Below are 25,568 nucleotides of genomic sequence, written 5' to 3'. Positions count from 1 at the left end.
GAGATGTTCCTTCTGAATCTACACTTGTGCATTTTTAAAAGAGGAGGAGAAGATGAAGTACCTTTCAGTTCATTTCCGTAAAATGTTATTTCAAGAGATCCCGAAAGGCTTCTGATGCCAAATTCTGCTGAACTACCAACAAGCCAGAAATTTAACCATTAAAGAGTCATCTCACTTTCTCTTTCGTTCTCTCTTCTCCTCTCCCCTCCCCTCCAACCCCACCAAGACAGATTCTTGCTCTGTTACCCAGGCTGGAGTCCAGTGGTGTGATCTTGGCTCCCTACAACCTCCACCTCCTGGATTTAAGGAATTCTCCTGTCTCAGCCTTTTGAGTAGCTGGGATTACAGGTGTCTGCCATCAAGCCCAGCTAATTTTTTTTTGTATTTTTACTACAGATGGTGTTTTGCCATGTTGGCCAGGCTGGTCTCAAACTCTTGACCCCAAGTGATCCTCCCACCTCAGCTTCCTTAAGTGCTGTAATTATAGGTGTGAGCCACTGGGCCTGACCTCTTGTCCTCTTTTTAAATGCGGCCATCCAGTCATTCATTTCTTCTCTCTTTTCTTTTAAATTCGTTCCCTGTAGAGACTGCCAAAAATTGCCAATGCCGACTATATTTCAAGTCGTCATGGCGGGGCGTTGGGAAAAGTTTTCTATGAGCAGTAATTGCGCCTCGGATAAACCCCATTGGCTGTGATACTGCCACTGGGCAAAGCTCAGTTATTCATTTCTTAGAGGAGGGATGGTTCATTTGCTGGTGCTGGGAAGAATACTGTGAGTTCTAGGTGGGGACATGGGAGGACCAAAGTGAGAGAAAGGAAAATAGAAACCCCTAAAGGCAATTTCCTACTTTGATGATTTTGACTTCGCGCCCTGATTCCAGCACTCAAGCCTTTTCTGGAGTTTGTCCAGACTTCTCCGTTCGAGCAGAGAACATTTCAGAAGTGCGTTTGAATATGCTGGTCTGACTTGCAGAGCTTCTGGCTGGGATGCTTGTAGAAGAGGACTCCAGCGCCTCGTCCCGGCTGCACTGGGCCCGCAGGTTTCCGCATGTGAGGAATGGTGCTTTGTTACTGAATAGAATTTCCGTGTTGCTGGTCACTCTTATAAGGGAGCTGGAGGCCTCAGCCATTGAGATGCCCTTCTCCTACTTCCCAAACGAGTGATAGGAAATGTGTTGAAATAGCGCTTAAGACAACTGCCATGGTTTCTACAGACTACTTTTAAACTGGCCTTTCTTACTGGCCATTTTCTTCCTCCTCCTTAAACATTCAGTAGTCTCCGCTTGTTCTGTGGATCTTGGAAGTCAGATTCTAGCACAGGCTTGGGAGTGCGGTATCACATTCTCCATTCAGATAGCTAAAATTTAGATCCTCATCTTCTCATAGATCCCCTAATTTGCCAAAATGTAGTTCCTTTGCTGAATACAGCAAAATGACATCATTTATGTTGCCTGCTCAGAGTTGCAAAATTGTTGCTTAGCCAGACTAAAATGAAAGCAAGCAAGGGAGAAAGAAAAAAATGCAACAAACCAAAAAACTCCCAGGTTTTTAGATAATGTATACATTCTGTGAAATATTTGTAATTAGGGGCAGCGTTTACCAAGAGCTCAGGCAAGGAGTGGACATGCTGAGTTGGCACTGGTTGGAGAAGTGTGAAGAGTTTTATAAAAGCTTTGGAAAGCCCAGTATTGACCTGTTCTTATTATTTTAATTGGCTCCCTTGATGATAGACAAACAGGCCTAACCTGGGGCCAACAGAATCAGCAGGAAATTTAGGTCACAGATAGTTGCATTTTAAAAACTCTGGGTTTTTAGAGGCTGCTCAATCATTGTAATTGATTGATGATAACGTGACAACAAGAGTTCTTAAATCATGAAATGTGGCCAGATAAAGACGAATGACTGGCGGTTTTATTGGATGCATCGTTCCCAATCCCCTGTGGTGTTCTGTTCTGCTCTCCGAAGAAGTCGCTTGTCCCTCGTTTCGTGCAACTTATGGCCCAGCTGGCCTGTTTACAGAAAACAGCCTCTTAAACTTGGCAGTTCTGTTTGAAGCACAGCATAACATCATTTCCCGAGAGATGGGAAAAAACATTACAAAAAAGATTATATCTCCCCTAAAACATATGCGTGTTTTAAACTGAGCATCCATTGAAAGTTGTTCTTTCCATCCTCTGAAATCAAGGCCTTTCCCTATCTCCCTAGCCAAAGGTCCTTGTAGCTGAATGAGATTATTTGATGAATCCTGTAAGCTTCTTATGTTTTCCTGCTCTTACTTTGGATAAATGCTAATCTGTAATAAGAACTCTAAGTAGATAGCTCTGTTCTTCCCAGGACACAGGAAATATGGCCGGGTTTAATGGCATTTTAAAAACTTTTTATAGAAGTCAATATAATATAGAAAAGTACAGCTCAATGAATTTTTACTAACTGAAGACAGCTGTGTAATCAGCACCCAGCTCAACCTGGAAGATTCCCAGCAACCCTGGAAGCCCCTCTTTTGCTCTCTCCCGGTTACTCCCTCCCTCTAAGGAATAGGGACTTCTGAAAACCTAGATACATTTCCCCTGGCTTTTGTATTTTACATGGATATAATTATATATTTTTTCTGGCTTCTACCATGATACATTATATTTGTGAGTTTCATCTGTTTTATTGTTTTATGCAATGACAGAGCATTTATTCTCATTGTTATGTAGTATTCTATTGTGTGAATGTACCACAGTTTTTTTTCTCCAGTGGCTTTTTTAATAGAAGAGAAAGTTTGTAGAATGTTTTCACTTCCTCAAGGACTTCACTATTTCTCACTACCAGAGAATCGTATACTCCACAGACACGGAATGTCAGCCGGTGCCCCTTATAGGGATACATTTTGGGAAACATGCTGATACCCGGAGCTTAACCTTTGCGTTTTTTTACATCTGCTTATTCTCTCCGTTAAGTCTTTTTGGTGCATTCTTCTACCTTTTGAGCCTCCCACACTTGCCATTATTTTGCTCCTCACTCCAGAATCCTTCAATTAATTATGTTCTCTTTTATTGTCCTGGGCTTAGACACCCTCCTTTCTGAACTATTTGTCATCTGTCCCATTCTTACATTTTACAGCAATTTTGTCCTCTCTGTTTTTTCCTTTGAAACACCCCCTCCTTTTCTGAACCTCCATCTAAAAATCTTGGAATAATTCTAGACTCTTTTGCTTATGCTCCATATTCAGTCCATCAACAAACCACTGCTTTTAACTTCAGAATCTTTGCCAGTTTTACCGGTTCACATTACATTCAGTGCTCCTTACTTGATCCATGTCCCCTTTTTTTCACTTTGTTTATTGAAATTGCTTCCTGTCTCCCTTGTCCCTCTAGTTTATTCTCTTCACCATAGTCCAAATGAGAAGCCTTTTAAAACAAGATCGTGCCCTTTGGCTTCCATGTCAGAAGAAGTGCAGAAGCTCTAACAATGGGCGGGCTACACCGCCCTGAATGATCTGGCCCCTTCTCTGCCTTGTGTCTTACCACTTTTCCGTTTCCATTGCTAAAGGAACTAAATCTATCTTGACAATTTTCATAACTTTGATCTAGCACCCTCGCCCTTCTTTGCATCTGAAGCTAATGCCATACATATTTCCAGTCTATCACCTTTAAATCAGCTGCTCATGGAGATCATTTCTTCCCTGTTAGATGACTTCAGAGTCTGATTCTTTTTCATGCATTTTGTGTGTGTGTGCATATTTCTTACGTGCATCCCATCCTTTTTCACATACTGGTAGGTTCACATAAAAAATTCTGCATTTGGCCCCTCCATGCCCCCATCACCAAAAAAAAAAAAAAAAAAAAAAAAAAATTCTACACTTGCACAGCATATACTGGGTTCACAGAACTTGTGGGCATAGCATGGTGATATCCTAGATGGGAAAATTTGCCTTAATATTTGTGGCACATAGTATTTATGTGCCAAGGGAGTCAGGGGAAATGTGGTGTTTTTTTTTTTTTTTTGAGACGGAGTTTCGCGCTTGTTACCCAGGCTGGAGTGCAATGGCGCGATCTCGGCTCACCGCAACCTCCGCCTCCTGGGTTCAGGCAATTCTCCTGCCTCAGCCTCCTGAGTAGCTGGGATTACAGGCACGTGCCACCATGCCCAGCTAATTTTTTGTATTTTTAGTAGAGACGGGGTTTCACCATGTTGACCATAATGGTCTTGATCTCTCGACCTCGTGATCCACCCGCCTCGGCCTCCCAAAGTGCTGGGATTACAGGCTTGAGCCACCGCGCCCGGCCTGGAAATGTGGTTTTTAACCTTGACTGAGACTTTGGGCCAGTCACGTACCTTGCCAGGGAAGTCTAAGTAGTCATAAGTCAGTAGACAACCTCTGATGTGCGAAGTTTCCCTGCTACTGCTTCTGCTCTCATGTAATTTATCTATCATCTTGTAAGCTAGGTTCCTTAACAATTTGTCCTAGTCAGAATCCTCATCATAATCATCCTTGTCCCAAGGATTTGGATTCCTCTTCCCTGCAAACTCTAGCTCTCCTCTGACTGGGAAGCATTGGAGAGGAAATTGTCTAGTGGACTTAATGTATATTTTGAAGAAAAATGGCGTTGGGTTGGAATCCAGCTCAAACATTCACCAGCTGATATCTTTGACAAGAAACCTTTTCAAACGCAATTTCTTCCTCTGTAATAGTAATACCCATATTACAGGGTAATTAGGAGGATTAAATGATATAATCTACAGTTATATCTTTACTTTTTTCTCTTTTTCTAATGTCAGCTACTTCATTGTAGAGACAAGTATGATTTCAATACCAACTGTATTCAAAGGGTGGAGCTAGGTCCTGGAGATGGAATGAAAAATAAGATGAGGTTCTTGCTATCAAGGATTTTTCAGTCTCAGAAGAGAGCTAGATATGAATAGATCATTAAATTTAGGGTGATAAAAGCCATGGTAAACAGAAATAGAGACTCCTTTGGGATTGCAAAATAGGCACATTTAACCCATGTAGGGAAGGTCAGAGAAGATAATGCTTAGGTTGAATCTCAAGACAAAGTGAAGAGGGAAAAGAACATTCTAGGCAGGAAGCTTTGCATGAACAAAAGCACAGAGGCAAATGGAAGTAGTTCATCAAAGTGTAATTGTAATCAATGAGGAAAGAAGTCGTGAGGCTAAGCAGTTAATTGGGGCCAAGAAAATAAAAGGAATGCATATCTCATGTTAAGGGCTTTGTCTAGAGGACTTTATTTAACATTAAATAACTTTAAGTGGATCCATTTTTTGTTTTAGAATGAGATATATTGTGGCTAGAGATGACGGTAGTTACAACTTAAGTGGTAGAAGAATAAATGGATAAGAGAAGATGGATATATAAAAAATCATCAGGACTTGGCTGATTTGATGTGGCAGGGGCAAGGGAGAATTCTGGTAGAGTTCAAGTTTCTGACTTGGTCAACTGGAATAGTGATGGTACCAAACAATTGTATAGGATGTAGAGGAATAAGAGGAAATTTGGGGGTACAAGTATTGATTTCAGCTTTAGACACATTGAATCAAATTTGCAGGTGAGATATACAAGTAGAGAAGTCCAGGAGGTAGTTGGCTGGGTTTTGAGCAAAGAAGAGAAACTTGGCTGGAGACATAGATTTGTGTGTTATGTTAGTACGGAGATTCAAGTGCTATACCAAAAGAAGCTACATAGGGACTCAAACAAGATCGCTTATTTCACTTTCATATTGCAGTCTATAAATAGTTGGATGGTCGAGTCCACATGCCATTCAAAATGGGGTCTTCATTATTTGTGCTAGAACGACCTACCTTTCCTTCCACTGGAGGTTTTCACCTGGACTGAGGTTCTGGGGCAAGTCAGGTACCTTACCAGGGGACTCAAAGGAGCTGCAAGATCCGAAGCATTGACATCGACCTGGAAATTTGTTAGAAGTGTAGAATCTTTAGTTTCCATCCCAGACCTAATGAATTTATTATTTTTTATTTTTATTTTTATTTTTATTGTACTTTAGGTTCTGGGGTACATGTGCAGATCATGCAGGATTGTTGCATAGGTACCTACATGGCAATGTGGTTTGCTGCCTCCATCCCCCCGTCGCCTACATCTGGCATTTCTCCCCGTGTTACCCCTCCCCAACCTCCCCACCCCACCGCTGTCCCTCCCTTGGCCCCCCCAATAGACCCCAGTGTGTGATGCTCCCCTCCCTGTGCCCATGTGTTCTCATTGTTCAACACCCACCTATGAGTGAGAACATGCGGTGTTTGATTTTCTGATCTTGTGTCAGTTTGCTGAGAATGATGGTTTCCAGGTTCATCCATGTCCCTACAAAGGACATGAACTCATCGTTTTTGATGGCTGCATAGTATTCCGTGGTGAATATGTGCCACATTCTCCTTGTCCAGTCTATCGTTGACAGGCATTCGGGTTGGTTCTAGGTCTTTGCTATTGTAAATAGTGCTGCAGTGAACATACGTGTACATGTGTCTTTATAATAGAACGATTTATAATCCTTTGGGTATATATCCAGTAATGGGATTACTGGGTCAAATGGAATTTCTATTTCTAGGTCCTTGAGGAAGCACCGAATGAATTTAAATGAGCACATAGGGAACTAATCTTCCTTCTATCTTGTTTCTCAGTTGAAGCTGATTACAACCACTTTATCTGTATTTCACCTGTGGAAAGAGGAAAAGAGAATAGGAAACAATGAGCTTTCTTTGTAGTATTTGATATTCTTAAATTGATATTCATATTTACTGTGTTACAAATTGATAATGAGAAAATTTAAAAATATTTATTCTTGTTTATATATATATTTTATTGCATTTTAGGTTTTGGGGTACATGTGAAGAAAATGCAAGATTGTTGCATAGGCACATAGATGGCAGTGTGGTTTGCTGCCTTCCTCCCCATCACCTGTATCTGGCCTTTCTCCCCATGTTATCCCACCCCAACCTCCCCACCCCGCCGCTGTTGCTCCACTATTTCCCCCGACAGACCCCAGTGTGTGATGCTCCCCTCCCTGTGTCCATGTGTTCTCATTTTTCAACATCTGCCTGTGAGTGAGAATATGCAGTGTTTGATTTTCTGTTCTTGTGTCAGTTTGCTGAGAATGATGGTTTCCAGGTTCATCCATGTCCCTACAAAGGACACGAACTCATTGTTTTTTATGGCTGCATAGTATTCCGTGGTGTATATGTGCCATATTTTCCCTGTCCAGTCTATCATCGTGGGCATTTGGGTTGGTTCCAGGTCTTTGCTATTGTAAACAGTGCTGTAGTGAACATTTGTGTGCATGTGTCTTATAATAGAACGATTTATAATCCTTTGGACATATACCCAGTAGTGGGATTGCTGGGTCAAATGGAATTTCTATTTCTAGGTCCTTGAGGAATCCCCACACTGTCTTCCACAATGGTTGAACTAATTTACACTCCCACCAACAGTGTTTCCTTCATAATATAAAATATTTTATGAAGAGTAACCATGTTTTCAAAACAAAAACATACATGAGAATGACATTTGTTTATATGTTTGAAAATATTTTTACTGTTTTACTGAGTAGAAAACAGCTGGATTCTTATGTTTGCTTCCTCATTCAGTAGGCTGCTATATATTGTTTTGGTTGAAAAATATCAAGCCTCATGCAGACATATAATTGGAAAATATAAAAAAGCAATATTGTTATGGCTTTTTTATATGTTTGTAGTTATCCTTTTTTGATACTGTACCTAAATTCTACAAGTAGTGATTTCTTGAAGGTAAGTTGTAAGGTGTCATTGGAAACCCTATCAATGACCTATTTGTACCCTTTTACATTAAAATTCAGTGGTCTACCTTGTATTTTGGACAAATCTTTTGCCTATGCTTGATATTCTTACATTGTGCACTGGTCATTTGGAAAACATTGATTCACCAAATTGTACAGATGTTCCCAATGTTGACATATCTTATTATGCAATTCAAAAAAATTACATTTAATGTCACCACTGATCTCATCAGAAAAGTTTTAAAGAATAGATCATCTGGCAGTGGCATATGTAAGTTTTCCAAAATTCGATCTTTTGCCAGAATTTTGACATTGACAGTAAGTATGTCAGTTGTTTTCCTTGAAGGAACAGGCTCATTTTGTTCATTTTGGAGAAAATGTGTGCCAAATAGCAAAGTCTTCAAAACTGTAACTTTTCTGTCATTCTTTCAAGTAACAATGCCATTGCATGAAAGAAGTAATTGCTTCAGGACACAACTCAAACAATGCACAAATGCTTTTTCTAGAGATAACCATTGTCCTTAGTATATAGACGAAGTGCTTCATACATATTCCCATTTTGTCATGCACAATATTAAACATTTAGGACTGAAAGTCCATAAGATTGATAATTTTGACCACTTTTTCAAGAGCTCTTTTTTAAAAAAATCGGAGTCTCACTCTGTTGCCCAGGCTGGAGTGCAATGGTGCGATCTTTGGCTCACTGCAACCTCCGCCTTCCAGGTTCAAGCAATTCTCCTGCCTTAGCCTCCCAAAGTGCTGGGATTACACGTGTGAGCCCACCACGCCCAGCCATATCAAGAGCTCTTAAGTGAAACTGACTTTTGCAAAATTCAACTGTGAGTACATAGCCTAGTGGTAAAGAATTCAATGACTATTACTTCGGAGCCACTGCCTTTATCTGTGTTGTTACCACCAAATTTACCCACCATGCTTTTGCACTGTTAGTGCAAGTGACAACACAGTCAAAAAGGTAAAGAATGTATTAACATTATTACAAAAATAATTTTGACCTCATGGACCTCTTGACAGAATCTCTGGGATCTCAGGTATCTCTGGACCAAACTTAAAAAACCACTGTCCTCGCAGTTCTGGAGGCTGGGAAGTCCAATATCAAGGTGCTGGCATTTGGTGAGGCCTTCTTGCTGCATTATCCCTTACAGAAAGATGAAACGGTCAAGAGAGAGCAAGAGAGGGCTGAACTTGCTGCATTATAACTACCCCAATTCCCACCTATAAGGGTAGAGCCCTTATGACCTAATTATTTCTTAAAGGTCCCACTTCATTTTTTATTTTATTATACTTTAATCTCAGGGGTACATGTGCAGACCATGCAGGTTTGTTACATAGGTATACACGTGCCATGGTAGTGGTTTGCTGCATCCATTGCCTCTTCATCTATATTAGGTATTTCTCCTAATGCTCTCCCTCCCCAATCCCCCCACCCCCTGCTATTCCTCCCTTCGCCCCCCACCCCCCAGGCCCCAGTGTGTGATGTTCCCATCCTGTTGTCCATATGTTCTCATTGTTCAACACCTACCTATGAGTGAGAGCATGTGGTATTTGGTTTTCTGTTCTTGTATCAGTTTGCCGAGAATGATGGTTTCCAGTTTCATCCATGTCCCTGCAAAAGACATGAACTCATCTTTTTTTCATGGTTGCATAGTATTCCATGATATATGTGTGCCACATTTTCTTTATACAGTTCTATCATTGATGGGCATTTGGGTTGGTTCCAAGTCTTTGCTATTGTGAACAGTGCCACAATAAACATACGTGTGCTTGTGTCTTTGTAATAGAATGATTCATAATCCTTTGAGTTATATACCCAGTAATGGGATTGCTGGGTCAAATGGTATTTCTATTTCTAGATCCTTGAGGAATCACCACACTGTCTTCCACAATAGTTGAACTAATTTACATTCCCACCAACAGTGTAAAAGTGTTCCTGTTTCTCCACATCTTCTCCAGCATCTGTTGTCTCCAAATTTTTTAATGATCACCATTCTAACTGGCATGAGGTGGTATTTCAATGCGGTTTTCAATTGCATTTCTCTAATGACCAGTGATGATGAGGTTTTTTTCATATGTTTGTTGGTTGCATAAATATCTTCTTTCGAAAAGTGTCTGTTCATATCTTGCCCACTTTTTGTTGGGGTCGTTTTTTTTTCTTGTAAATTTGTTTAAGTTCTCCATACATTCTGGATATTAGCTTTTTGTTGGGGTCGTTTTTTTTTCTTGTAAATTTGTTTAAGTTCTCCATACATTCTGGATATTAGCCCTTTGTCAGAGGGGTAGATTGCAAAAATTTTTTCCCATTCTATTGGTTGCCAGTTCAGAGTGAACTCACATTTACAATTGCTACAAAGAGAATAAAATACCTAGGAATACAACTAACAAGGGATGTGAAAGACCTTTTCAAGGAGAACTACAAACCACTGTGCAAGGAAATAAGAGAGGACACAAACAGATGGGAAAACATTCCATGCTCATGGTTAGGAAGAATCAATATTGTGAAAATGGCCATACTGCCCAGAGTAATTTATAGATTCAATGCTATCCCCACCAAACTACCAATGACTTTCTCCACAGAATTGGAAAAAAACATCTTCAACTTCACATGGAACTAAAAAAAAAAAAGCCCACATACCCAAGACAATCCTAAGCAAAAAACAAAAAGAAAAAATGCTGCAGGCATCAAGCTGTATGACTTCAAACTATATTACAAGGCTACTGTAGTCAAACAGCATGGTACTGGTACCAAAACAGAGATATAAACCAATGGAACAGAACAGAAGCCTCAGAAGGAACACCACACAACTACAGCCATCTGATCTTTGACAAACCTGACAAAAACGAGCAATGGAGAAAGGATCCCCTATTTAATAAATGATGTTGGGAAAACTGGCTAGTCATATATAGAAAGCTGAAAACTGTATTCCTTCCATACAGCTTATGCAAAAATTAACTCTAGATGGATTAAAGATTTAAACATGAGGCCTAACACCATAAAAACACTAGAAGAAAACCTAAGCAATACATCTAGGACATAGGCATAGGCAAGGACTTCATGACTAAAACACCAAAAGCAATTGCAATAAAAGCCAAAATAGACAAGTGGGATCTAATTCAAGTTAAGAGCTTCTGCAGAGCAAAAGGTCCCACTTCTTAATACTATCACAATAGCAGTGAAATTTCAGCTTGAGTTTTGGAGGAGACAAATATTCAGACCACAGGATCCTACCTTCATGTACCAGATTCTCTGCCTGAGTTGTGACCCCTGATGCAGAACTTCTCAGGTCCTACCTCACATCAACCACTTGTATTAATTTTCTATTGCTGCTGTAGCAAATTAATTAAGCCACAAATTTAGTGGCTTAACACAACATGAATTTTTTCTCTTACCATTCAGAAGGTCTCACTGGATTAACATCAAGATGTCATTAGGGTTGTCTCTCTTTCTGGAAGCTCTAGGAGAGAATTTGTTTCTTTGCTCTTTCCGGCTTCCACAGGTCTCCTGCATTCCATGGCTCAGGGCCTCCTTTTTCTATCTTCAAAGTCAGCAGGGTTGAATCTCCCTGATTCTTCATCACAACTCTCTCTCAGCACAGCCAGGAAAGGTCCTCTACTTTTAGGCACTCACATAATTAGATTGGTCCCACCCAGATAATGTAGGTTAATCCTCCCAGCTGAATATCTGCAACCTTCATCACATCTGCAAAGTCCCTTTTGGCATATAGAGTACCACAGTCACAGATTCCAGGGACTAGGATGCAACTTCCTTTGGGAGGCCAGTATTCTGCTTACCATATAGTTTTAGTAGATGTACATTAAATATTTGTTGAAGGAATGAAAGATCCTTTTCTATTATTCATGTCTCAAAGCTTTGCTTCTTCCTGATATTAGATGCTGACTGTTTAAGACTCAGTTGAGCTATACCTCTTCCAGGATTTAGGTGTTCCTTAACTGTTTCCAAAGTGAATAAATACTTCTACTAAAGAACTTATTTACTACATTGTCACAACTCTTTACTCCTATCCCTACTTACCTGTAAATTCCTTGAATCTTGTGTCTTGCTTTGTTTTCGTGTGCCCAGAGTATAGTAGTGTCTGAAATACAGCATGTACACAATAAATATTTGTTCGTGCATTTGTTGATGCATGAATGCATCAATGAATGATTCTTACACATGCTAACTTACATTTGGCACTTTGTCTAGGACATATGAAAAGCCCATTTCCCAAAGAACCAGAATAACTTTAATTATGAGAATTTGAACCCTTGCAGTAGGACTTATAGTGATGGCAAGTGATGTTTTGAGCAGAAGAGCCTTGGGCACTCTGTCAGGCTCCGACTGGCAACATCCTATGAGCCGGCACACACCATGGCTTAGGCTGAAGTTTGGAGGATCATAGTTTGGATATTTGTCTCCTCCAAATCTCATGTTGAAATGTGATTCTCAATGTTGGAGACAGGGACTGGTGGGAGATGTTTGGGTCATGGGGACAGATCCTCTTGACTGCTAGGTGCCCTCCTCCCAGTGGTGAGTGAGTTCTTACTTAGCATTTACATGAGTTCTGGTTGTTTAAAAGAGCATGTCATCTGCTCTGCTCTCCCGACCTCCATTCTTTTTCACCATATGATATGCCAGCTCACTCTTTGCCTTCTACCGTGATTGTAAAGCTTCCTGCGACCTTACCAGAAGCTGAGCAGATGCTTGCGCCGTGCCTGCACAGCCTGCAGAATGGTGAGCCAAATTAACTTCATTTCTTTATAAATTACCCAGCCTCAGATATTCCTTTATAACAACACGAACAGACTAACATAGAAAATTGATACCAGGAATGAGGTGTTGCTATAAAAATACTTGAGAATGTGGAAGTGGATTTGGAACTTGGGAATGGGCAGAAGCTGGAAGAGTTTGGAGAGCTGAGAAGAAAAGAGGAAGATGAGGGAAAGCTTGGAGCTTATTAGAAAGTGGTTCAATAGTTGTGACCAAAATGCTGATAGAAATATGGACAGTGATGACCCAGGCTGATGAAGTCTCAGATGGAAATGAGAAACTTATTGAGAATTGGAGCTATGGTCACTCATGTTATGCAAGATGACTTACAGTTTCTGGCAGAACAAATTTCTAAGCAGCAAAACATTCATGATGTGATGTGGCTGCTACTAACAACCTATTACCAGATATAGGAGCAAAGAAATGACTTAAAGTTGGAATTTATATTTAAAAGGGAAATAAAGTCTAAAAATTTGGAAAAGTCACAACCTGGCCACATAGTAGAGATGGAAAGAACATTTTTCTTTTTTTTTTTTTTTTGAGACGGAGTTTCGCTCTTGTTACCCAGGCTGGAGTGCAATGGCGCGATCTCGGCTCACCGTAACCTCCGCCTCCTGGGTTCAGGCAATTCTCCTGCCTCAGCCTCCTGAGTGGCTGGGATTACAGGCACACGCCACCATGCCCAGCTAATTTTTAGTATTTTTAGTAGAGACGGGGTTTCACTATGTTGACCAGGATGGTCTCGATCTCTTGACCTCGTGATCCACCCGCCTCGGCCTCCCAAAGTGCTGGGATTACAGGCTTGAGCCACCACGCCCGGCCGGAAAGAACATTTTTCAAGAGAGGAATACAAGCAGACTGTGGAGCAACAACTTACTAGAGAGATTTTACGTAACTAAAAGGGATCCAAGTGCTAATATCCAGTACAGAGAGAAAATAGCCCTGAAAGCATTTCAGAAATCTGTGCAGCCCCTCCCATTACAGGCCCAGAGGTGTAGGAGGAAAGAATAGTTTCAGGGGCCAGGTCTGAGGCCCTGCTGCCCTATGCAGCCCCAGGACACTGCTCCCAGGATCCCAGCCACTCCAGCTCCAATTGTGGCTCGAAGGGCCCCAGATACTACTCTAGTTGCTTCTCTGGAGGGCACAATCCTTAAGCCTTAACAGGTTTCACGTGGCGTTAAACCCGTAGGCACATAGACTGCATAGATGAAGCAGGCTTGGCAGCTTCCACCTAGATTTCAGAAGAAGTATTGGAATGGCTGGATGCCCAGCCAGAAACCTGCTGAAGAAGTGGAGCCCCTGCAGAGACTCTACAAAGGCATTGTGGAGAGAAAATAGGAGGTTGGTGTCCCCTCACAGATTCCACACTGGGACACTCTCAAGATGAGCTCTGTAGGAAGGAGGCCACCATCCTCCAGACCCTAGAATGACTGAGCCATTTGCAGCTTGCATCCTGAGCCTGGAAGAGCTACAGACACTTACCTCTGACCCATGAGAGCAACCTTGGTGGCTGTACCCTTCAAAGGCAGGGACAGGGCTGTCCAAAGCCTTGGGAGCCTACTTCTCACACCAGTATGCTCAGGACGTGAGACATGGAGTCAAAGATCTTTGTTTTGGGGCATTAAGGTTTAATGTCTGCCCTAATGGGTTTCAGACTTGTGTGGGATCTGTTGCCCTTTTCTTTTGGCTGATTCCTCCCTTTTGGAATGGGAACATCTACCCAATTTCTTTTTTTTTTTTTAATTGCATTTTAGATTTTGGGGTACATGTGAAGAGCATGCAAAATTGTTGCATAGGTACACACATGGCAGTGTGATTTGCTGCCTTCCTCCCCTTCACCTATATCTGGCATTTCTCCCCATGCTATCTCTCCCCAACTCCCCACCCCCCACTGTCCCTCCCCATTTCCCCCAACAGACCCCAGTGTGTAGTGCTCCCCTCCGTGTGTCCATGTGTTCTGATTGTTCACACCCACCTATGAGTGAGAACATGGAGTGTTTGATTTTCTGCTCTTGTGTCAGTTTGCTGAGAATGATGGTTTCCAGGTTGATCCAAAGGACATGAACTCATCATTTTTTATGGCTGCATAATATTCCATGGTGTATATGTGCCACATTTTCCCTGTCCAGTCTATCATCGATGGGCATTTGGGTTGGTTCCAGGTCTTTGATATTGTAAACAGTGCTGCCATGAGCATTCCTGTGCATGTGTCCTTATAGTAGAATGGTTTATAATCCTTCGGATACATACCCAGTAATGGGATTGCTGGGTTAAATGGAATTTCTATTTCTAGGTCCTTGAGGAATCACCACACTGTCTTCCACAATGGTTGAACTAATTTACACTCCCACCAACAGTGTAAAAGTGTTCCTATTTCTCCGCATCCTCACCAGCATCTGTTGTCTCCAGATTTTTTAGTGATCGGCATTCGAACTGGTGTGAACATCTACCCAATTTCTATGCCACCATTGTATCTTGGAAGTAAATAACTTGTTCCAATTTTTCAGGCTCATAAATGAAAGGAACTTAGAGTCTATGATGAGACTTTGGACTTTTGAGTTGATGCTGGAATGAGTCAAGACCTTGGGGTACTATTGGGAAGGGTTGACTGTATTTTTTTATTGTGAGAAAGACATGAGATTTGAGGAGGCCATGGATGGAGTGACATTTGGATATTTGCCCCCTCCAAATCTTATGTTGAAATGTGATCCTCTGTACCAAAGAATAAAGTTTCTGCTTCATCAGAAATCCTTGTGTTCAGTTAGTAGATGTCACAAAACAGGTTTTAATAGCATTTATGCCAGTATTCACTCCTTATAGCAATGTATGAGAGGTTTAGTGGCTTCACATTCTTGCCTACATTTGATATTTGAAGGTTCCTTTTTAATTCTTTTTTCTGCTCAGCTATTCCAGTCGGTATGATATGGATTTACTGTGAATTTAGCTTGCATTTTTCTGTTGACTAATGATGCTGAGTGCATGTGTATGTGCCTAATGGTATTTGGATATCCTCTTTCATGAAGTCTCAATCTTTGGTATAATTTGTACTGATTTTTTGAAGTTCTTTGTGTATATTGGAGACTGGATTTATTTTTACCCCTTATTAATTACTTCTGATGAACAAAATTTTAGTAATGTTTGGTTTGTTAAAAATAATAACTAAAAAATAACTAAATGTGATCCCCAGTGTTGGAGGTGGGGCCTGGTGGAAGATGTTTGGGTTATTGGAGTAGATCCCTCATGAATGGCTTGGTGCCCTCTTCATGGTAACAAGTGAGTTCGTGCTCTAAGTTCACGGAAGATCTGGTTGTTTAAAAAGAGCGTGGTACCACCCCGCTTCCCTCTTGCTCTCTCATCATGTGATACGCTGAGCATCCCCTTTGCCTTCCTTTAGGATAGAAGATTCCTGGGGCCTTACCAGAAGCCAAGCAGATGCTAGCACCATGCTTGTACAGCCTGCAGAACCATGAGCCAAATAAACCTTTTTTCTTCTTAAAGTACCAAGCCTCAGGCATTCCTTCATAGCAACACAAATGGACGAACACAATGAGTTGCAGAGATGGTTCTCAGCAGCAGCTTAGCATGATTTGGAGTTTTACTGAGTGTCTTCAGGTTGTTCACCACAGAAGAGCAGGTGTACAGCCAGCCCGGCCTGCTCTGCAGCCAGTTGGAATAAAGCCTGTTTGCTCTTCATGCCTGCCAAGGTAGCCAGTACAGAGACAAACTCTGACTTTGCAGTGACATTTTAATTCACCCAAAAAGGTCAGCTTCTCTAAAGAAAACACATATTTTACAGAGGGCCTTTTTTTTTTTTTTTTTTTGCAGAGTTACTGAGGACTCATTCAAGAATAACAGGAGCCCCAGACTTCAGATAAACAAAAGGTTTTGTCACTCTAGACACAGCTTCAGTTTTCTGCCTCCTACTAGGAAGCCCATTTATATCAAAACAAATGAGAAATTTAATCTCAGTACTTTGTAAAGAAGCCTTTTTTCTTTTGGCCTTGGATTTGGTCTGCTGTGCGTGTTCTTTTTAAATGGCAGTGTTTAATAATGTTTATATTGCCTTTGACCTTTCACTGACTGTTGCATGATTTCAAACCCAGTATTTGTAGGCTGCCCCTCCCTCCTTTGAGACTACTAACTTCCTCTTCTTAGACAGTCTAATTCTCTTTCCAACCATCTTAATCAGTTCTACTGAATAAGACAGGGGCCTACGGGTTGTAGGTGGGAGTCGTGGTAGTAATAGTTTGTATACTGGAGGCTGTGTGCCAGGTACTGTGCTGTGTGATTCACTTCTAATGTTAAATCTTCAGAACAACCTGATGAAGCAAAAGCTATGATTATATATTCCTAAATCAGGTAAAGTACTTTCCCCAAATTATTCCTCAGAAAATAGTGCATTACCTTATATTTGAGTCTTTACAAGACTACCCTATCGTAGGGATTACATCATTTGAAACCACAAAGTAGTTTAAGCAGTTGTCCCAACGTTATGCACATGGATGGCCATGATACAAGATTGCCTAATATTCAGGCATTTATGATATTGTTTCCATTTTGCAGATGAGGAAATTGAGACTTGGAGAAGTTAAATAATTTGCCCAAGGTCATACAGCGAGTAAATGGTACAACCTGGATTGAAACCCAAGCATATTATCTTATTCCCATATCCTTATTATTAATCTTCTTGAAATTATTTCTTCTGCATTTAACAAGGTTTCAATCTATGGAATTATCCCCCTTTTTTTTTCTTCCCTATTATTAAAGTTCCATTCTTAGAATAGAGAAGAGCAGACAATGTATAAATGTTCAGTTTGGAACCATGCTTTCGTGGATAGCACTAGGAGGATCTAGTCTAGTTTGCCTTCCAAGCCAGAGTGGCGCAGGGTTCTCTTTGCCTCATCTTGGGCAGATGACCGCCTGCCTCTCTTTGCCGTTGATGGAGAGTTCACTGCTTCCTGGGTCAGTCCCTTGCTTTGGCAGACGGCTCTGGTTGTGAGGAATTCTTTCTGACCACGAAGTCTTTATTTCTCATCCCTGTCCTCCCTTCCCCTCCCTTTCTTCTTTTTCCCCTTCTCCCTCCTTTACCTTCCCTATAAGCGTTTTATTTTAGAATAGCTTTAGATTACAGAAAAGTTCCCAAGATAGTGCAGAGAATTTCTATATATTCTTCACCTTATTGTTAGAATCTTGTATTACTGTGGTGCATTTATCAAATATAAGAAACTAACATGGGTACGTTAACTATAAACTCCAGACATGATTCAGATTTCGTTAATGTTCTCCTAAAGTCCTTTTTCTATCTGAAGAGCCTGTCCAGGATATGGCAATTACATTTAGTAGTTAGATTTTTTTTTTTTTTTTTTTTTAGTTTCAACTGGCATGTGACAGTTTTGGGGTCTCTCCTTATTATTCATGATCTTCATAGTTTTGAGGAGTACTGACCAGGCATTTTGTAGAATGTTGTTCAGTGGGAATTTGTCTGATGTTTTTGTCATGGTTATGAGTTTTAGGGGAAGAACACTGGAAAGGTGAAGTACCGTTCTCATCAAACCACATTAGGGAAGATGGTGTCATCTTAGCGAGATGAGAGCAATATGTTTTATTACTAATTATGCTAAGGTAAAGATACTCCTTCACTCTCCCTTACAAAAATACTCTATTTTTTAGAAGCAGGTCACTACATGTAGCCCATATTCAAGGGATAGGGAGAATTCAGCTCCATCTCCTAAAGGTAGAAGTATCTACATGGATTATTTTGAATTCCTTAAGGAAGATTTGTCTCTTCTCCTACATTTATATTTATTAGTCCAATCTCTCATTTATGTCAATATGGACTGATATATATTTATTGTGTACTTTGGGTTAAAATCAAATACTACTCCATTTATTTTGTGGTTCACACTGTTCCAGCTTTGATCACTGGGAAGTCTTACATGTGGCTTGTGTATCCTTTTGACATGTGGTTACCATTTTGGTTTATTTCCACTTTATTACTTTTTGAAAAGATCTTTCAGACTCATCTTGAATTTTCCCTTCTCCATCCCTAGAATCATTTCTCTAAGGATTCCTGGTTCCTTTTATTGGAGAATGATATTAGAAAGTAAGATCTGGCCCTGGGTGTGCTCATTGCTACTGAGGCAGCACTACTCAGTGGACAGAGTAGGAAATACATGTGTGCATGCCAGCCCATGTTACATGCATGTCTGCAATTATTTCTGGATTTGTCCATCTGTATCCACAATAAAGCTTTTCTCTTTTGAATATTAAAAAAATTTTGTTATAGAGACAGGGTCTTGCTCTGTTGTCCAGGCTAGAGTGCAGTGGCACAATCATAGCTCACTGCAGCCCCAAACTTCTGAGTTCAAGCAATCCTTCTACCTCAGCCTCTTGAGTAGCTGGGTCTTCAGGCACATGCCACCATGCTCAGATAATTTTTTATTTTATGTAGATAAAGGAGTCTTGCTGTTTTGCCCAGGCTGGTCTCAAACTCCTGGCCTCAAGTCATCCTCCCTTATTGGCCTCCCAAAGTATTGGAATTATAGGCGTGAGCCACCACACCTGGCCTTTTTTGGCCTTTTTGGGGCTAAGTATCCAGCGGTAAGAGTATGAATTGCTGCCTTCCCAACAAAGGTAAAATTTATTTTTATTTTATTTTATTTTTTTAAAAGGCAGTTGGGGAGGAAGGAAAAATGGAGATCTGGGCATAAGATGACTTATTGCCCGGCCAGCCTCTGGTCAGATCATGTCAGTTTAGAAAGAACAGATCCTGAGAAGTTAAGGAGTTAGAGGAACAATCAACATTGGAATCTAGCTTTTTTGAAATAGAATCTCTTTATTTCCATAATCTCCCCTGGTTCTTATGACTGGTCAGTATTCCTGACTTTGTATCCAGTTCAGTTATTGAATTCTTGGGTTGCATTAAGCAGATTTAGAATGTAATTTTAGAAATGGGTATGTTCAACAGAATTCTGATAGGGTATCACTAATGAGGAATTTTATTCTCTAGCACATATTATAGACCAATGACTTGAAAATGAAGCTCTGAAGGCCAGCTGTTAGTGAATGAATCTTTACAAATGATCATGGTGATTATTCTATTCTGTTTTATAACTATATAAACTTTTTATAACTATATTTTAGAAAATGCATTTGCTCTGGGGAGAGACCCAGAGGGCTCCTATAGGATAGATGTTTTATGTGTACACCTGGTGTCTAGAAACGGGACATAAAGCAATGAAGGAATCTGTTTATTGTCATCCAAGGAGTTAGTGATAGAGTAAACAAACAGCAAAAATGAAAGCTGCAGCCTTCATGACCTTCTTTTAACAGGCCAACCGCAGGACTCTTTTCTTTTAAATTACTTTTGGCAGCTTATAAAGCAAAGAAACAATTGAGGGTTCCTCTAGAGCAGGCATCCCCAAACTTTTTACACTGGGGGCCAGTTCACTGTCCCTCAGACCGTTGGAGGGCCGCCACATACTGTGCTCCTCTCACTGACCACCAATGAAAGAGGTGCCCCTTCCTGAAGTGCGGGGTGGGGGGGGGCCAGATAAATGGCCTCAGGGGGCCGCATGTGGCCCGCAGGCCGTAGTTTGGGGATGCCTGCTGTAGAGCAAGTTTGTCCAACCCCCAGTCCACGGGCTGCACTTGGTACAGGATGACTTTGAATGCAGCAGCCCAGCAGGAATTCATAAACTCTCTTAAAACATTATGAAATTGTTTTGCAATTTTTTTTTTTAGCTTGTCAGCTTTCGTGAGTGGTTGTGTATTTTACGTGTGGCTCAAGACAGTTATTCTTCTTCCAGTGTGGCCTAGGGAAGCCAAAAGTTTAGCCACCCCGGCTCTAAAGAGACTCCTGAAGCTATGCGGAAGTCCTAGGGTGTCTTCAAAACTTGTGGCCCCTGATCCTTTGGAAGCATGTGTGTGTTTACACTTGGTAAACTGTGTCTTGTCCACCATGTGACAGTAAAATCCGTCCTGTTCTTTTCCATTTTTATTTTGTTCATTCCAAGGACTGAACATTTTATTTTTGTATAGTACATGGTGAACATCCAGGATTTTTAGTGGAAATAAATGGTAACACCTGTTTTTTGTGTATGAAATATAATTGTGAACCTTCACCTTGAGATGATCTGTCCAAATTTTTCCAGGTGTGGAGATGACTTGACTGGAAAAGCTCATTTTGGGTAATCATTTCAGCACAGAGCAATGTTGAACTGTTTGCTGTTAACTTTCCCTTCAAAAAGAGGAAGAGTTTCTATTGCTATTTCTTTATTCTAATATTTCCTTTTAATATGGCTTTTCCTATGTAATCTAGTGCACATTCACACACACAGGGACACATCCTAAAGTGAGTTTCCTTTCCTGCTTTATTTTTTTTCATAGCACTTACCACCCTAATATACTACAGTAGTCCCTGCTGATCTGCATGGGATACATTCCAAGACCCAAGACCACCAGTAGATGCCTGAAACTGTGCATAGTACTAAATCCTATATCTACTATGGTTTGTTTTTTTTTTTTTACATAGCTATGATAAAGTTTAATTTGTCATAATAAGAGGCACAATAAGAGACTAACAATAACTAATAAAAATTAAAACAGTTATAATAATATACTATAATATAAGTTATAGGAATGTGAATTCTTTCTCTTTCTCTCTCTCAAAATAACTTATTGTCTGTAATATTTTTGGACCCAGGTAAGTGAAACCATGGAAAGCAAAACCATGGATAAGGATGGACTGCTGTTTATGTTTTGCTTCTTTTGTGTTTTAGTTGTTTCCTCTAACTAGAATGTAAACTCTAGGAAAGCAGGGAATTTGTTTTGTTCACTGCTGTATTCCTAGACTAGTACCTAGAACATAGTAGATGCTCAATGAATGCTTCTGAATGAATAATGTAAGTTGCAAGTTGTGTTAATTTGACCCATGATTTGAATATAAATACAAATTGTAGAGTTATCTTATAGGGTTATTTTATATTTTAAGAGGAATTAAATCATATTATTTGAGTTCTGTATTCACCAAACATCTCAGAATTTATGATAGAAATATGTATAGTTTCTGGGAACTTACACACTTACTCCAGTAATACAGTGCTACTATCACATTCAAAGAATTTCGAAGTTCTCTGCTACGTATCACTCAAGAAGTTGTGGAAGAGCTAAAGGCAATTAAAAAAAAAATTAATGTGAGTTACCTACTGACTCACTCAAAGAAATTTTGAATCCTGAGTGACGTTACACAGTTTGATCCCATATCTTATTTGCCAGATTTAGCAGAAATTGACTTTTTATTGTTATAAGAAGTAATCTACCTAATATTTGCTGATAAGAGACTGTTAAAAAGAATATGCTGCAAAATCTCAGGTGATTTCTTTGAAGTAGTGTCAGCTTTCATTTGGATATAGATGCTGCCATGTTTGTTTATTCCTAAATAATATTATCTTACATATATACTATTTTCCTTAAAATTTATTTGATATCATTTTACAAATATACTATTTTTCTTTAAAAGTAGCTGAAGTACTTACATTTTTTTCTTTAAAATTAATGGACTCTATTTGTTTAAGCAATATTAAGATGATATAATGGAACCTACAACTTGACTAGCCATTTTACAAATTAGGACTTTCAAACCGAAAACTCGAATATCAAACTTCTTGTAATATTCTCTTCAAGACAGGAAACACACAAATAAAAAGCAATGCGGGGCAAGCACAGTGGTTCACACCTGTAATTCTAGCACTTTGGGAAGCTAAAGCAGGCAGATCACGATGTCAGGAGATCGAGACCATTTTGGCCAATATGGTGAAACCTCATCTCTACTAAAAATACAAAAAAATTAGCTGAGCATGGTGGTGCGTGCCTGTAGTCCCAGCTACATGGGAGGCTGAGGCAGGAGAATCACTTGAATCCAGGAGGGGGAGGTTGCAGTCAGCCGAGATCACACCACTGCACTCCAGCCTGGCCATAGAGCAAAACTCCGTCTCAAAAAAAAAAAAAAAAAAAAAAAAGCGATGTGGTCAGTAAATATTATATATACACTTATGTGCAAGCTATCTTTAAACTAATATGGTGCATAAATTATGTCTTTGTAGAAGATTGACATATATTCATTTCACTTTTTATTTCAGAGCATTGGGGAGTCAGCAATGTCTGTGGTGTTAAATCAGCTGTTGCCCATGATTAAGCCTGTAACCCAGAGAACCAACGAGGACTACAGCCCTGAGGAACTGCTGATCCTTCTCATATATATTTATTCTGTCACTGAAGAGCTCACAGCAGACAAAGACCTGGGTGAAGCAGAAGAAAAAGTCAAGAAAGCGTTGGCTCAGGTCTTTTGTGAGGAATCTGAATTGTCACCTTTGCTGCAAAAAATCACAGGTGAGTGTTCAAACATCACTGATATACAAAACAGGTTTAATAATGAACACTGTTTTGGGAAGAGGAGGTAATCATCTTCATCGGAGTTGTTTGGAATTTCATGAGGCCTGCGGGATGCCAGCCAGCCTATAGCAATGATCCCCAACATTTTGGGCACCAAAGGCAGCAGTCGGAGGATGGGGGTGGAGGTGCATGGTTTCATGATGAAACTGTTCTGCTTCAGATCATCGGGCATTAGTTAGAGTCTCATAAGGAGCATGGCCTAGATCCCTTCCTTACATGTGCAGTTCACAGTAGGCTTCACACTCCTATGAGAATCTCATGCTGCCACTGATCTGACAGGAGGCGGAGCTCAGGTGGTAATGCTTGCTCGCCCACCGCTCACCTCCTGCTGCACAGCCCTGTTCCTAACAGGCCACAGACCCTACCTGTCTGCAGCCTGGGTTGGGGACCCCTGGCCTATAGCATTAGAAGTTTCTACTGCAGTATTTTTCTGCAATGGCATGGTAGTGACATGACCTCCCTTCTAATTGCTTGTCAGAATTAATATTCCTTAGAGCCAAGACCTTGTTAAAGTAGCAAAATACAGAGCATATTATCTATAAGAAAAAAAAATGTAGTACATCCTATTTAAAGAGTTTCTGTTGATATGTTCTCTGTGAGATTGTTGTTTCAAACTTTAAAAACTGTTTCTTTGAGATGTTACACAATATTATAGGATTGGAAATTGCCATTTTCAGGAGTAGTGTAATATATGTATATATACATTTCATATATAAATATATAAGTTGTATATTTATATAAATATATTGTTATTTTATTTATTCTTTATTTAATACATTTCTATATAAATATATATAAATTCTAATTTCCAGTGAATATATATATCTGTATATATATACACATGCACACACACGTATGTATATATGACATATATATTTTTATATACACACACCTATGACATATATGCACATATATATAACAGGGGTGTATGTGTGTATGTGTGTGTGTGTGTATGTGTGTGTGTGAGTGTATGTATTTTTTAAAATTACATAGAGACAGGGTCTCACTATGTTGTTCAGGCTGGTCTCAAAGTCCTGGGCTCAAGCAGTCCTCTCTCTTTGGCCTCCCAAAATGCTGAGATTGCAAGTGTGAACCATCATGCCCAGCCTTATATTTTGACTTCTTTTATTTTATTTTGAATTTGAATTAATTGGTATTATCCAGAATAATACCTAAACATCCCAGTAAAGTAGGTTCTGCTAATTTTAGGGAAATATAATTGAATGTCATAAAATCTAACTGCTTTCACTTCCAGTAATAACTGCAATATAACTCATGAAGGCAATCATGCTATTTTGTATCAAATTCAATATCATTATTTATATTTTTCATAAAGCTAATTTTCATGAGTATGGATGGAGCCTATGTCTATCTGAAAGTAAGAAGTTATTAGAAGTTCTATGTAAAACATGAGTGCTTAAAAAAATGTACCAAATTTCCATTCATTTGCTGGTGTGTGTGCGCGCGTGTGTGTGTGTGTGTGTGTGTGTGTGTGTGTGGTGTGTGTTTAGGTGTATGAAGACCTCTCCATTAAGGAAGCTGCAGCTGAGACAGTTTATATATCCTCCATCTTTCCTCTTGTTCTCTGCTGGGCCTCTCTGGAAAGAGTATCTGGACTTCTCAGGAGCAGGCTGCACAGCTATAAACATTAGTCTCCCATGCATGTGAACTTCATTTTGTGCACACCGCTGACCTTTCTTATGATTGGTTATGGAAAATGAAACTCTGACAAGATGGAAACTGAATGAAGTTTCCACAGAAATGAAACATTTTTCTTGCTTAGCATAAAACCTGTTTGCCAACTTAAAATCCGTTTGAGAAAAACTTGTGGAATTTGTTGCCATTTCATTAAGTATAATACTATATGTGATTCTGTGTGTTTGGCCATAGGTAAGTATCAACTTGGAAAGTTTTAACATGATTTATACAATGCTTGGAAGAGTGCTAGGATTCAAAGTAAATTTGAATGTTAGGAGAATTTAATTAAAAGTTATTCCTACGAAGCATAATTTCAGAAACAGGTAACAAGAGGACATGTTTTAGCCAAGGTTATTTGGATAGCTTTTTTTCACATTCATATGTTGCTATGGTACTTTTGGAACTGAAATCATGCTGTAAGAATATTCATTTGATATTCACTCACAGTGTTCATTGGCCAAGCACTTCATTTTATAATTAGTTTCTCTATGGTTGCTTAGGATATCACATTTTCTTGCTTTTAAAATACTTCTGGGCATTCATACTAATGTTAGCAAAATTTGTAAACTCAGAGATTAAAGATTAAAAATAAGAATATGTGGAAATTTTAGTGTATTTTTAAATTTTTAGTACACATTGCTAAGTACACATTGCTGCCTGGATTAACTTTGGATATACACTTTAAACAGGGTAAAGAAGATATGTTACTTAAATTTGACATATGTGAACTTTCCACTAGAACACACACAGACACACATACACACACACAAACACACACATATACATTTTTCAGCCTTTGTGAAGACCAAAAGTACTTTATTTCTGGAGATAGACTTTTACTTGGCCATTATAGACATACCCCTTACTAAGT

At 39.7% G+C, this 25,568-nt stretch overlaps 1 protein-coding gene and 1 non-coding gene across 4 annotated transcripts in view; one reads left to right on the top strand and one right to left on the bottom strand.

Annotated features, from left to right (window-relative positions):
• Window positions 1-25,568, top strand: part of SCFD2 (sec1 family domain containing 2) — a 435,739-nt gene that overhangs the window by 165,936 nt on the left and 244,235 nt on the right. For all 3 annotated transcript variants that reach the window (XM_074396123.1, XM_003933627.4, XM_074396122.1), the window contains exon 5: window positions 22,687-22,936. In XM_074396123.1, the coding sequence (XP_074252224.1) occupies window positions 22,687-22,936 (250 nt within the window). The remainder of the gene's footprint in view (window positions 1-22,686; window positions 22,937-25,568) is intronic.
• Window positions 576-716, bottom strand: LOC120363691 (U4 spliceosomal RNA). The gene has a single exon (XR_005579148.1). It is a non-coding gene; the product is annotated as a U4 spliceosomal RNA (small nuclear RNA).

The sequence above is a fragment of the Saimiri boliviensis genome, chromosome 3, assembly GCF_048565385.1.
Source record: "Saimiri boliviensis isolate mSaiBol1 chromosome 3, mSaiBol1.pri, whole genome shotgun sequence".
Taxonomy (NCBI): Eukaryota; Metazoa; Chordata; class Mammalia; order Primates; family Cebidae; genus Saimiri; species Saimiri boliviensis.
The sequence above is the reverse complement of the archived record's forward strand: the minus strand, read 5'-3'. Positions and strand labels throughout refer to the sequence as shown.